This window comes from Castor canadensis, chromosome 8, assembly GCF_047511655.1.
Source record: "Castor canadensis chromosome 8, mCasCan1.hap1v2, whole genome shotgun sequence".
In the NCBI taxonomy this organism is placed as follows: domain Eukaryota; kingdom Metazoa; phylum Chordata; class Mammalia; order Rodentia; family Castoridae; genus Castor; species Castor canadensis.
Window position 1 is genome coordinate 21,003,006 of NC_133393.1, and position 14,814 is coordinate 21,017,819.

Here is a 14,814-nt window from a genome sequence, read left to right on the forward strand (position 1 = left end):
ACAAATTTAGTGGGCTAAAATAACACAACTTTACTATGGTCAGAAGTCCAAAATGGACTAGCAGGGCTACATTCCTTTGGCAGGGTTGGGGGAGAATCTGTTAATTTGCCTTTTCTAGCTTCTAAAGATCACCTGTGTGCCATTGTCTCCTCTTTCATCTTTTTTTTTTTTTTCAGCACTGGTGTTTGAACTCAGGGCCTCATGCTTGCTAGGCGGGTGCTCTTACTGCTTGAGCCACTCTGCCAGCCCTTTTTTGTCATGGATTTTTTTGAGATAGGATCTCGAGAACTCTGCCTGGGTTGGCTTTGAACTGCGATGATGCTCCTGATCTCCTGAGTAGCTAGGATTACAGGTTTGAGCCACCCACATCCACCTCTTATCTTAAAAGTAACAAAGTAGAATCTTTAAATTTCTCTCTCTTCTAAGATTCCATCATGACATTTCCTCTACTCTGACTCTCTTACTCCCTCTTTCCCTTGTGATTACGTGGTAGCCATCCAGTTAAGGCATGATAACAGCCCCATCTCCAGATCTTTAATCACACATTCAAATCTCTTTTCCCACATATGGTAATATATTTGAAATTTCTAAGGATTAGGACATGGACATCTTTGGGGGCTGTTATTCTGCCTGCCTCACTGAGTAAATATACCCAGAAGTAGCTTTGCTCAGGTATTGGGAAGGAAGCTTTTCCAAGGTGTTTGTACCAGCTGTGTATGAGAGTTCCAGTTACTCAGCATCCTCCCGAGATCTGGTGCTGTCAACCTATTCACTCTTAGTCACTTAGTGGAGATGCACAATTTCATTGTAGTCTTAGTTTGTATTTTGCTGATTACCAGTGAGGTTGAGCACTTCGTGCTTGTCATTTGTATGTTTTTCTTGCTTGCTAGGCAGGCACTCTTACCACATGAGCCACCCCACCAGTGCCAACAATTTTAAATTTTTTAACACTTTTTTTTTTTTTTTTTTTGCAGAGCAGGGGGATTGAATCCCAGAGCCTCATGCGTGCTAGGCAAGTGCTATACCTCTGAGCTGCATCATATCCTGTAAGTGGGAGACTTTTTTTTTTTTTTTTGTGGTACTGGGACTTGAATTCAAGAGTCCCAGTGCTTGCTAGGTAGGCGCCCTACCACTTGAGTCACTTCACCAGCCCTATACTTACACTTTATTTTTTGGAACCATCGGAGTTTGAACTCAGGGCTTCATACATACTAGGCAAGTGCTTTTATTGCTTGAGCCATTCCACCAGCCCAGTTTTAAATCTTTGATTAAATCTAATTTAACATATTTTTTTTTATTGTATTTGCTTTCTAAGACCTACTAATGCCTCTGTGCAGGTCCTGAAAATATTCTCCTATGATTTATTCCAAAAGTTTTGTGGTTTTAAGTATACAAGAGAATGTGCCACAGATTTGGGCACAGGTCTGTGGGGTGTCTTGGAACCAATCCCACATGGGTACCAAAGAATGACAAGATACACTATTTGGTAATGTTTTTGAGATTGAGCCGTGAAGATGTATGCATTAGTAGTGTGTTCCTTTTATATTATTTTGTTTTTGTTTTTTTGAGACAGGGTCTTGCTTTGTAGCCCAGGTTGGTCTCAAACTCTTGATCCTCCTACCTCTGTCTCCCAAGTGCTGGGATTACACACATGTATCACCATGCCTGGCTTGTGTATTCCTTTTTATGGGTAAGTAATAACTGTAGCATAGCTATAGTGTGTTTAACCATCCTTCTATTGATGATCACCTAGGATGTTGCTATCTTTTGGTTATTATAAGTAAAGGTACTATGAACATTTTTTTTGACATTCTAGGGTTTGAACTCAGGGCCTTGTGCTTGCTAGGCAGGCACTCTACCACTTGAAGTCACAATCACTCCACCAGCCCAGGCTGGCCTCAAACTACGATCCACCCCATCTGTACTTTTCCAAGTAGCTGGGATTACAGGTGTAAACCATTGTACCCTGCATGGAACATTCTTCTATAAGCTTTTTGTTGATATGTTTTCAGTTCTCTTGAGTAAATATCTAGAAATGAAATTGTTGGGTCATAGGATAGATTTTTAACTTTTTAAGAAAATGCCAGTTTTCAAAAGTGTTGTACTATTTTACATTCCTACCAGCATTGTATAACAGTTATAGTTGTTCTGCCTTCCCCAGTCTGGTGTTATTGGGCTTTATTTCAACATTCTAGAAGTTAGCTATCCCGGTATATTTCATGTGGTTTTAATTCTCATTTCCCTGATGACTAATAGTGTTGAACACTTTTTAAGGTACTTATTAGCCATTTCTTATATCACCTTTTTGTGAAGTTTCTGTTAAATCTTCTTCTCAGACAGGAGCCAGTGGCTCACGCCTGTAATCCTAGCTGCTCAGGAGGCAGAGATCAGAAGGATCACAGTTTGAAGCCAGCCCAGGCAAATAGTTCGCAAGACCCTATCTTGAAAAACCCTATCACAAAAAGGGCTGGTGAAGTGGCTCAAGGTGAAGGCCCTGAGTTAAAGCCCCAGTACCGCAAAATAAACAAATAAATAAATAAAATAAATAAAAATAAATCTTTTGCTCAGTTTTTAAAAAACTAAATGTTTTATTATGAGATACTTGTAGATTTGCATGCAGTTTTAAGAACTAATACAGAAAAGAACCTGTGTACCTTTTACCCAGTTTCCCCTAATGGTAACATCCTGCAGAACTATATCTTAAGTGCTGGGGGTGTGACTCATGGGGTCGAGTGCCTGCCTAGTAAGTGCAAGGCCCTGAGTTCAGTCCCCAGTACCACACACACAAATATTTATCTTAAAAAAAGTCTTTCAAAATTAAATAGTAACAAGGACAATGATGTTTGTATTGCTGAGATCCAGCAAATTTCCATCACCACAAGCATCCTTCATGTTACCCATGTATAGCCATGTCCTCCAATACCTTCCTTTCTTCTGACAGCCACTAATTTGCACTCCATTTCTATTAATTTGTTGTTTCAAAAATATACATAGCCAGGCATGTTGGTACTTGCCTATAATCCCAGCATTCAGGAGGCTGAGACAGGAGGAGCGTGAATTCGAGGCCAGCTTGATCTATAGAGCAAGACCCTGTTTCAGAATGCTATAAATGGAATCCTATAGTATATCACCTTTGGGATTGGCTTTTTTCACTCTAATTCACTGGAGATTCAGCCAGATCCTTTCATGTAATGATAGGTCATTCCTTTTGATTGTTGAGTAGTATTCTGTGGGTCAGATGTGCCACAATGTGTTTGACCATTCACCATTTGAAGAGTCCTTGCAGCTTTTGGCTATCACAAATAAAGTTGCTGTAAACATTTGTGGTATAGGTTTTTGAATAAACATAAATCTTAATTTCTCTGGGATAAATGTCCGGGATAGCAGTTGCTGCACTGTTAAGTTCTTAAAGAAACTTTCAGGCTGTTTTCCAGAATGTACAGTGTTACAGGAGTGATCCAGTTTCCCTGTGTCCTTGCCAGCATTTAGTGTTTGTCCCTGTTTTTAATTTTAGCTATTTTGATAGGTACATGCAGTGATACTTCACTACAGTTTCCATTTGCTTTTCCCTAATGGCTAATGACATCAAACATGTTTTAATGTGCTTATTTGCTATCTATAGCTCTGCTTTGGTGAAGTGTGTCATGTCTTTTGCCCATTTTCTAATTGATTACTCTTTTTTTTTATTTGTTTATTTATATGTACATACATTGTTTTGGCCATTTTATCCTCCTACCTCCCGCCCCTTCCCTCTACCCCCCCTCCCTAATTGATTACTCTTAATCATTATATTTTGAGAATCTTTATATGTCCTAGATGCTTGATGTTGTTACATATATGGTTTGCAAATATTTCTTCCAGTCTGTAGCTTATCTTTTCATCCTCCTAATGGATTTTTCACAGAGCAAAATTTCTTACTTTGTTGAAGTCTGATTGATCAGTGTTTCCTTTTAAGAATGCTGGGAGCAAGCTTAAACTCAGGAGTGGCCTGAGTTCAAACCCTAGCATCACCAATTTAAAAAAAAAAAAAAAAAAAGTGCTAGAAAAGTGCTCTTCCACTGAGCTGCACCCCAAACCCTTGGTTTTGGCCTGGAATTTTTTTTTTAACTTAAACAATTCTTTTGAGACATTTATTTAAATGAAAGCTGTCTCTTGAAGGTTAGAAAGAAAAATTACAATATTAAAGTAAAGTACAGTCATCGCTCAGTATTGTGGAGTTGTACAAGGACAACTGCTCTCCCCACCCTACATGCTCTGCCCCTTATGCACAAGGGCACAGGATTGCTCAGAACCTGTGCTTTAAGTCACCTCTGGACTATTTAGAATACCTAACACAATGCAAATGCTAGGCACAGTATTATGTTGGATTGTTTAAGGAATAATAACAAGGTTAAAAAAAAAGAAAGAAACTGCACCTGTTGCGTAAAGTTCTTTCTAAATACTTTCGATCCATGGTTGGTTGACCCAGAATCCATGGATAGAGGGCCAAAGGTACACATAAAATAACAGCCATTGTTGTGAGTGAAAGGCACTTTTCTTCAAACGTTTTTACTGAACTAACCTACACGAACAGAAAATAGCCATGGACCCCCTACATTGTGAGAACACAGCCTTAAGCAAACCAGGCAAAGAATACAAACTTTCCTTTTTAATATTTTCTTTTAAACATTCTTAAGAATTTGTGCCACACTTCATAATGTTTTTTTTCTTTTTTAAGCTTGAAAAAAATTACTTTGCTTGTAAAAATCTTGGAGTCAAACTAAAACTCTAGGAAGATGCAGCATTTTTGCCGGACTTGGACCTGACAGCACAGGTGCTGACTAGCACACCAGTACCCATAGCGGCATGGACCAAACTTCCAGGCACTGCAACGACTTCCACCTGCAGGGATTAAAGCAAGTGCTCTTCAGTCCACAGGAACAGCAGTTATTCCTCTGTGAGCAACTTACATTTTCATGTTTCATGTGTTTAAGCAGCTGTAGCTCTCTGTAGGTCCTTTTGGCATGAATGATGGACTGAAATGGCCTGGACAGCTTCTTCACTGCCACACGTAACCCAGTTTTTGTGTCAAAAGCAGCACACACAGAGCCATAGGCAGTGGAGCCCACCGGGGACAGGTTCTGGTAACACTCAGGCACCTCCCAGATTGTCTTGTTCGGCTCCTGTAGGTAGAATGTGGGCCTCTCCTGAGACATTTTCCAGTTGCAGCTGCGGGGCTCCTGCCTGCACCCGCTCACTCACTAGCCCTGGTTGCCTATGCGGGCTTGACCTGGCCTGGAATTCGTGATCCTCATGTCTCTGTCTCCCAAGTGCTAAAATTACAGGCATGCACCATCACATACAGTTTCCATTTCTTGGAAAGGAGCCCTCTTTTTTCTTCTGATTAAAAAAATTAAGTTTAGGGTCCAGGCTATAGCTCATGAGGCCCTACATTTGATTCCCATCACTACAAATTTAAGTTGTCTTTTTTATTACCAAGTTATCCTTGTAGGTCCTATATGATGGACATATCTGTTAGATATGTTTTGCAAATGTCTCCTTCCTACCAATGGCTTATCTGTTAATTTCTGGTAATTTTCTTTCCTTTCTTTTTTTTTTTTTTTTGATAGTTTTTTTGAGACAGGGTCTCTCTAAATAGTCCAAGCTAACCTGAACTCTCAATCCTCCTGTCTCATCTTCCTGAGTTCTGGGATTACAGCTGTGTTTCACCATGCCCAGCTTAATTTTCTGAATGATTTTTTTTTTTTTTTTGGTGGGTCTGGAGTTTGAACTCAGGGCTTCACAAGCAGGTAGTCTGCCTCTTGAGCCACATCTTCAGTCCATTTTGCTCTGGTTATTTTGGAGATGGAGTCTCAAGAACTATTTATCCAGGCTGGTCTAGAACTGCAATCCTACCGATCTCAGCCTCCCAAGTAGCTAGGATCATAAGCATGAGCCACTGACACCAGCTTGATATCTTTTGAAGAAGGGAAGTTTTTAAGTATTGACAAAGTCTAATTTATAATTTTTCTCTTATGATTTTGTTTCCCTTTTTTTTTTTTTTTTTTAAAGCCAAGACCTTGCTATACAGTCAGGCTGGCTTCAAACACACTATGTAGCCAGATTCAAATTTGTGATCCTCCTGCTTCAGCAAGTGCTAGGATTACAGGTGTGTACCACCATGCCCTACTGGACTTATCCAATTTTTAAGTCATGAAAATATCTTTTGTTTTCCATACAAGCCTTTTAGTTTTTATGTTAATGTCTCTGTCCTTCCTGCATTAATCTTTGTGTGGTATGAGGTAGGAATTGTGGTTCATTTTTGACCATATGGGTACTTCATTCCAACACCATTTTTAAAAGTCTATCCTTTCCTCATTGCTTGCTCTGGTATTCTTGTTAGAAATCAAATAATCTTGAAGTATGGAACTATTTCTGGGTTCTCTATTCTGTTCCACTGCTGTATTAGTCTGTCCTCAAGCCAGTATTATATTATCCTGATTACTGTCACTTTCTAGTAAATCCTGAAATAATATTGAGGTAATATAAATCTTCTGACTCTGTTTTGTTGTTGTTTTCAAATTTGAGGGGGCCATTTTACATCCTTTTTCCTTTTCTTCCTCCGTGCGGGCGCGCTTGCATGTTGAGGATCAAACCCAGGACCTGTAGCATGCCAGTCAAGCATACCCAGGCCCCTTTTCTTTTCTTTTTTTTCAGTACTGGGGTTTGAACTCAGAGCCTGCACCTTGAGCCACTCTACCAGCCAGCCCTTTTTTGTGATGTTTTTTTTTGAGATACGGTCTTGTACACTATTTTGTGTGAGCTGGCTTTGAACTGCAATCCTGATCTCTGCCTCCTGAGTAGCTAGGATTATAGGTGTGAACCACCGGCTCCTGGCTCTTTTCATTTTTAATGTATTTTTCTGAATTATTCTGCCTACTTCTCCAAAAAAAAGGTTGCTGAAATTTTTATAGGAATTTTGTTGACTCTTATATATAACAATTTAGGGAGAACAGATATTGTGTTAGTCAGACTTTTGGTCGCTGTGACAAATATCTGAGAGAAACAGTTTAAAGGAGGAAAGATTTATTGTGGGGTTCATGGTTTTAGAGGGTTCAGTCTATGGTTGGCTGGCTCTATTGTTTCTGGGCAGTGGTGAGGCCAAACATCATGGTATAAGTGCAAAGTAGTTGACACCTCTTGACAGACAGGAAACACGAGCAGGAGAGAGAGAGAGGAGTAGGGGTATGATGAAGGGCAAGACACATCATTCAAAGGCAAGCCCCCAGTGACCTACTTCCTCCAACCAGGACTTACAATGTTTGTATCACCTCCCAATGCTATCAGATTATGAATCCGTCAAAGGATTAATCTGCTCCTGAAGTCAGAGCCCTCATGATTCAGTTACTTCCTAGCCCTACCCCTACCCATTTTAAAGCAGACAGGAATCATATTGTGGTCAACAAAGTGGCAGCATCAAAATAGACAGGTGGCTGGGGATGTAGCTCAGTGGCCGAGTGCTTGTATAACATTTGTGAGGCCCTGAGTTTTATCCCAACCACTGTAAAAACATAAAAAATAATTTTAAAAAGATCGTTAGACTTTTTTAGGATTACACACCTGTAATCCTAGCACTCAGGAGGGAGAGGCCAGCCTGGGTGCGAAGGGAGACACTGTCTCAAAACAAACCAGCAAACACAAATTAGATCGGAGGCATGGTCCAAAATGTGGCTGACCCATAGAGGGTGAGCAAGCTTGCATTTCCCAACCCTGTCACACAGCCTCCCTGACACTTGAGCTCTGTTGTTAGTGGTTTACGTTTAGTATTTTAGGAAAACTGGACATTTTATGTATGTAATTATTTTTGCAGTGCTATGGCTCAAACCCAGGGCCTTGTGCACACGAGGCAAGTACTCTTACCATTGAGTTATACCTCCAGCCCCAAATTGGACATTTTTAGTAGAAAGATGTATTTATTGGGATTTTAACTTCCGTTTATCATCAGCTGGGCATGGTGGTACATACCAGTAATACCAGTGCTTTGCAGGCTGAGCCAGGAGGCTAGTGAGTTTGAAGCCAGTCTGAACCAGCTGAGACCTTGTTTCAAAAAAACAACAAAATCTAGTGTCAACCATTATTTCCTATGGAAGGATAATTCTTTCCCAAGAATGATCTCTATCTGTTCACCCCACTGCCTGGTCTGTATGGGCAGTGAGTAAATGAATCACAGACCAGGTATCTTTCCTGGGGACGTGATAGGTTGTTTCTAATAAGGTCCCAATGAGCTGTATCTTCTGGTATTCATGTCCTGGTAATCCTCTCCCACCCTGAATCAAGTCTGAGTTATGTAATCAATAGAAAACTTTGGAACTGACAAAAAGTGTGACTTTCCAGGCTAGGTCATAAAAGGCATTAGAGTTCAGTCTTAGAATTTTGTATCATTTGCTCTATGGGAATTTGCACCGTGTTGTGAAGAGGCCTAAGTGGCCCGTGGAGAAGCCCAAATGGAAAGGTACTTAGACCTTCTGCAAACTGTGAGCCACAGGGGGTAACATCTTGGAAATGGACGTTCCAGCTCCAGTCAAGCTGTCAGATGACTGAAACCCAGACAACTACATGAGAATCGAAGTCAGAAATAGTCAGCCAAGCACTTCAGGATTCTTGAATGATAGAAACCATGAGAAATAATGATTTTTATTTTTTGATACTGAGAATCAAACTCAGGGCCTCTCACATGCTAAGCATAGGCTCTACTACTGAGCAATACCTTCAACCTTGATTTGTGTTTTAACCACTAAGTTTTGAAAATATTTGTTTTTCAGCAATAGGTCACTTATACAAATATCAGAAACAAAAGGTGCTCCTGGGGAGTTGATGGGATGTGACAGGCAGACCTGGGAAGGTGAGAACAGTGAGCGGTATAGTAAGGAAACAAAGTAGAGTAAGGAAACTATGAAAATCAACCTTTGTATTTTATTTACTATTTCAGCTAGGATTGGTCCTAAGAAGTTTCTTTAGAGGGCTCCTGACCTAGATCAGAATGCAGTGTGATCTTCATTCAGAAGGCAGATTATAGGTGTGTTGTGTGTGGGGTTCCTACATACAAGTTAGTCATTCTCATACTTTGCAAGTGACAGGGCTCCAAAATAACGATCAGGTTCTGGGTGAGCAACAGCTGTTCTTCATCTGAGCTGTGTTCTACACCAGACCCTGGGATAATTGTTGAGTGAAATCAGGGAGGATAAGTGTGAAACAGACCCTGCCTCCAAGAAGACTGAAATATATAGAAGAAAAGCAAGAAGACAATGAAAACTGTGACAAATGATGTGATAAATCAGGACAAATCTAGGCTATTAGGAGGTTTAAAAGTCAGTTATGGAGGGCTACCTGAAAGAGGTGACTTTTAATCTGTGTTTTGAAGGACAATTAATATGACTTGGCCTTTCTCTACATGAAAGGGAGAAATGAGACAATGGAGTGAGGGTCCTTTCCAGACAGCAGGCAAAGCATGTTTAAAGACGTGGAAAGTTGTCTAGAGGTTCAAGAGAGTGTAGGTGGTTCAGAATGACTGGGATATAGACAATAATGGAAAAGGTGAACTTAGCAGGGGCCCAGCTCTTGCAAGGTCTCATATTTCCTGATAGTGTTTGAAATTTTATCTTCAAAGCAGTGAAGAGCAACTGTAGGGTTTTAATCGATGCCATAATTTAATCAGATTTTCATATGGATAGGATTCCTCTTGCTCTGTGAGTGGATGGGATTGAGTGGGGGTGGATGACAGCCAAGACTAGCAGGAAGGCTACAGCTCAGTTCTGGCAAAAGGGAGAGTCCTGAGCGGGGTGCCCGTGGCTCATGCCTGTAATCCTAGCTACTCAAGAGGCAGAAATCAGTAGGATTATAGTTTGCAGTTCGAAGCTATCCCCAGGCAAATACTTCACGAGACCCTATCATGAAACAAACTCATCACAGAAAAAGGCTGGTAGAGTAGCTCAAACAGTAGAGTAAGTGCTAGGCCCTGAGTTCAAACCCCAGTGCCGCCAAAAAGAAAAAGTCTTAATGAAGTAAAGGCAAGGCAGGAGGGGGCTGGGGCTGAGGCTTTAAAGACAGAAGCAATGAAGTTCTTTGTGAGGTAAATTTATCAACGATTTCCCGGGTTCTGGCTTAGGAAACTGAATAAATACCTTACTGTGGTGTGGACATAGGGAAGTATTCAACATTTTACGTGTTAGGTTTTTTTTTTTTTTTGGTGCTGCGGCCTGAGCCCAGGTCTCCAGCATGCGAAGGAAGCGTACGTATAAAGTGGTAAACACTGAGCTACATCCCCAGTTCAACATTTGCTTTTTGCACTAATAAAAGGTTGCAGGGTAAATATTTGTTCTTTCTAATGGTCGACGTGCCCAAGCCCGTAAGACAGAGCCTCAGGCTGTCAACGCAAACTGCCCGATCTTTCTACCGCCCACTCCGTTTTCCTACAATTCCTAATCCTGAACATCTCAGGTTGCGCCCTCCCTAGCGTTTACTTCCGTCCCATTTCCTCCTCCAGACCTTCCTCCTCACCCCCTCCCAGTCGGACGGGCAGAGCCAACGGCTCAGCGGCATGACCTTGGGTCATCTTCGGCCGCGGAGTCGCTCCGTGACCTTGGGCAAGTGCCCGCTTTCATCTGACCAGCGCGACCGAACTGCCGGGTCTGCACCCGGCGCCCACACCCCTACCTGCCCCCCCCCCCCCCCGCCTGGCTTCCGCCGCGCGCGCCCCACGGTCCCCACGCCTACGCTGCCGGCGTAGTGGCCACTTCGAGACGCGCGGACCTCTCATTCCGACGCTCGTTTACGCCGCGCGGGCTAGGAGGGCGGGATTCCCGAACGCTGCCTGCGCTGCGAGCGCGCGGCCGAGCCACAGGCCGGTGCGGCCTTACGCCGCTGACGCAGCGCGCCCAAGATGGCGGCGCGGTCGTCGTCGGGGGTGGCGAAGGCAGAGGGGGCGGCGGCAGTGGCGGCAGCGGCGGCAGCGGCGACAGCGGCGACGGCAGCCGTAACAGCGGTGGCTACAGCGTCGCAAGACCTGGGCCGGGGGGAATGAGGCGGCCGCGGCAGGCCAGCGGCGGAGCCGTATAGCGGAGTCGCGGCTCCCTCTCCCTGCTTTCCTTGGCTGTACCGCGGGCGCGCGCGTGCGCGGCCGTCCGGAACAGGCTCCCCACCCCTCGATTCCCGCGACCCGCATCGCACCCCCACCCGGGCCCAGAGGATGATGAAGCTCAAGTCGAACCAGACCCGCACCTATGACGGCGACGGCTACAAGAAGCGGGCCGCGTGCCTGTGTTTCCGCAGTGAGAGCGAGGAGGAGGTGAGGCGCGGGGCGCGGCGGGATGGGGTCGCCGGCCGCCTGGGGCCGAGGCGCGGGGGCGCGGCCGCCGGCGGAGGGTGTTTCGGAGCGCGGATCGGGCCGCGGGGCCCGAAAGAAGTTCCGATGAATTTCCTGAGGACAGAAGAGAGAATGGGAAAAGGATGGTGGTGCGAGGGGAAAGTGGGACCGAGCTGCGCCGGCGGGAGGGAGATGCCACTGTGCAGCAGGGGCGCTTGGGGCCGAGCGCCTGTCACCCGGGAGAGTGGCCGCGGGGATAGTGGGCTGGGCGAGGCCCCCGCTTGGATCCGGGGCGGGCGGCTCGGCACTTGTCAGCCCGGCACATGTGTGCAGAGGCCGCCGTGCACGAGGCGCAGGCCGGCCTTTGTGGCCGGAGACCTTTATTGGCAGGTTTGGGGCTGCTGGGGACTGTGTGCTAGCCCGAGGGGGTGGGCGGCGGTCGTAGGAAGGTCCGGGCCGTTGTGCACAGACAGAGCCAACTGTTTATTTTACATCGCGCTGCTTGCTTCTTACGGTTTTACCCTGAGAAGAAAGAACACTTGATCAGATGAATTTTTTTGTGGACTGAAATTTTTTCATTTTAATTGGAAAGGCTAAAAGTGGTAATTAAGATCTTTGCCCTGGCATTCCTCCCCTCCCCTATAGGAAACCCTTAGGATTAAGTTTGCTAGGAAAACATAAATATTTTAGAATCCCTTTCTTTTTGCTTACGGGACTTAAAAGGGTAAAAAAAAAAAAAAAAAATTTCGGCTTCCCAAAGCCGTTTCTGTGGTGATGAAGGGAATTCGGAGAAGGCACATGTTTTGTAAATCCACAAAGAATAGCTGCTTTGGAAATTCGTAAGATGCCTGTGGGAACATATTTCTCTCGTGTGCATGGTGGTAAAATGGCAGTTAGCCTGGAAACAATGAAGGACAGTGAAATTCAATATGTTATATTCCGGCATGCAGCAGTGGGCTATGGTGGCAGGGCTGCCGTACAGTGCAACGTGTTGAAATGGTGGAAAGGAACTTGACCCGTTAGTTATGAAAAGAAGCTATGATGAAAGAGACAGATGGACTGCCAGGAGTTGCTGCCATCCAGAGATATTTAGAAGGAAGTGGGAATTTAAATTATTGCCTGAAGAAAATTAGTGAAGCACTAATTGTGCTGTTGAGGAATGGCCTGTATGCCCCTTTTCAGCAAAACAGAAGGAAAGATTTGGAAATGTGTACTTTGTGTCCTATCATTTATTATAAAAGTTCCCCCAAAGAGATGCCTTGTAATAGTTGTACTAAGTAGGGCTATGCTGTAAATTATGTGCTGTTTGGGAATACTTTGTTGAGTAAAATAAAATTATTGCTGGTGGTGACTGTTCTGGAGGCTTTGTTCTCTTCATTATCATATCATATTATGGGAAATCAGTTGGGATCACAGGCTGTTAACCGGAGGGAAAACTAATTAGCATAATAACAAGTCTTACTACACTACCATGGTTAAGTCTGTGAGCACCCCAATTATAAGTAGAAGGGTGTATAATTTAGTCATGTATGACGCAAGACTTCTTGTTTTAAAAAATTATACTAGAAATTGAAAACATGTGGTTATTTTGGATAAGTTGGAAACCCTTTATATGTCGTAAGCAAACTAAGGGAGACTTCATTTTCCATTTTCTCTTAAAAGTATTATGATGTACTGACAGTCTCAGCACCAGTATTGTCACACGCTTACTTTTGTGTTTCCACTACCCTGCTGTCTTGTACAAGTCAGGCCAGGCTTAGGACTTGCATTTTTGTAGCTTAGAATTTTAAACTGTTAAAAAGAGGTTTCTTTAATGGATTAAAGCATTTGTCTGATTATGGAGTTTCCTTTATTGAATTTCTTTTTGAACATTGGTTAATGAGCAGAAGAATCATGTAAATCTTTAATTATAGATTCAGTGGGTGTTACAGCTAAAGCCTGGGAAGAACAAGAAAATTAATGAAGTGGGACTATTTTAAACTTTTACAGTTAATTGAACAAGTGAGTTTTAAATAAAGAGCCTACTGTGGGGCACAGCCTTCTGTTATGTGGGCTTTAGAGATGAGCGTCCCTTCCTGCCTGCAGTAGTTTTAGATGAGGTCCCTTAATTGGGAGGGGTTTTGGACTACAAAATAATTTCTAGGATGCTGTTCAACTCTCAGATTATATAATTGTGTTGGAAGGGAAGTAATTTGTTAGTTCCAAGCAAACTTTTATGTTTTCGGTGGACGTGCCAGAGACTGGAAGCTGCCACACGTTGTGTGAAAGTGAAATTCAAACTTAATAGGACAGTCAACCCAATTTATTTTTTAATGGGCTTTAATGGCTTTAATCAAGGTATAATAGTTTACAGAATATTATTAGCATAATACAGTAGTAATGTAAGTATTAACAGGACCTTGGTATGTAAATTTAATTAACCAGTGTTAAGAAACATACAATGTGAAGAAAAAGAGATGAAAATATTAGAGGATAATTGACCATGAATCAAACCCTCTTAATGTTTTTGTTTTTTCAGCCTCATAATTTTACTTACAGGCCAGCAATGAGAGCAGCTGAAGCTCTGATCCAAGTTAGGACGTATAGTCATAGCAAGACTATTGAGTACTCATTGAGTGCCAGGTTCTCTGAAACAGTTATGAAGGAGGTAGACATTTGTGAGGGAAATAGAAGAATAAGCAGACCCAGCAACAGGATGCAAATGAGTTCTCTTTCTTCCAGCCTTCTGGCTGCTTTTCCTATTGATACATTAAAATGAACAGGAAAAAAAAAATCCCCCACTTACAAGTTGTACTGCTGTTAGCATTTTTATAACTTAATATTTTTAAGTTAGGGGATTTGTGACAGATAACTATGTTAACTATGCACTATGGCACTTCGAACCTGGTGTAGAGTATACAGTCTCCTGGCTAGCTAACCTCCACTTAACCAACCTGGTACAATGAATGTTGACTGTTACTTAGCAGGCTGCTGGTTTGGCATACCCCAGCCATGGCTTCCCAGAAGTTGAACTGTGTTTACAAAGAGTCAGTTGTATTATTCCTCTATCTGTTTATGTTCATTGTGCTTGTTATTGTAATTATGCAACTTCATTAAATATAGCACAAGTTGGTGAAATTTGAGTTCAAAAGGTAGTTTTGTCAGACGTATTTCAAATGCTTTAGAAAGACTGTAAATGCAAGTCACTAAAAGAAATTATTGTTCAATTATATGGACAAGTAAACTGGAAAGGATTAGGGAGGGAATCTTAAAATGTAGAAGGACTTTGCATGTAAAATTACCTTATGAATGTCTTGATTTTTGTTCTTTATAGAAACTAGGACTGGAAAACAGTTCATTTATTATGTGTGTGACATATGAAAGAAAGATAGTTTGTAATTCAGTAATAACTCTTAAAATCATGGCCGTACATTCAAAGATCAACAAATAAATAGACTTTATATATTTTAAATCTGCCATATCCTTCAGTTGAT

General features: G+C 42.6%; 1 protein-coding gene across 2 annotated transcripts in view; it reads left to right on the forward strand.

Moving 5' to 3' along the window:
* Positions 1-10,892: 10,892 nt before the first annotated feature.
* The window catches only part of Nudt3 (nudix hydrolase 3), an 86,758-nt gene continuing 82,836 nt past the window's right edge, over positions 10,893-14,814 (forward strand). The window contains exon 1 of one of the 2 annotated variants that reach the window (XM_020164138.2): positions 10,893-11,323. In XM_020164138.2, coding sequence (XP_020019727.1) covers positions 11,225-11,323 — 99 coding nt within the window. In that variant the 5' untranslated portion in view covers positions 10,893-11,224. Of the gene's footprint in view, positions 11,324-11,360; positions 11,491-14,814 lie in introns of those variants that run through there. The other variant, XM_074082402.1, reaches the window with a different exon arrangement.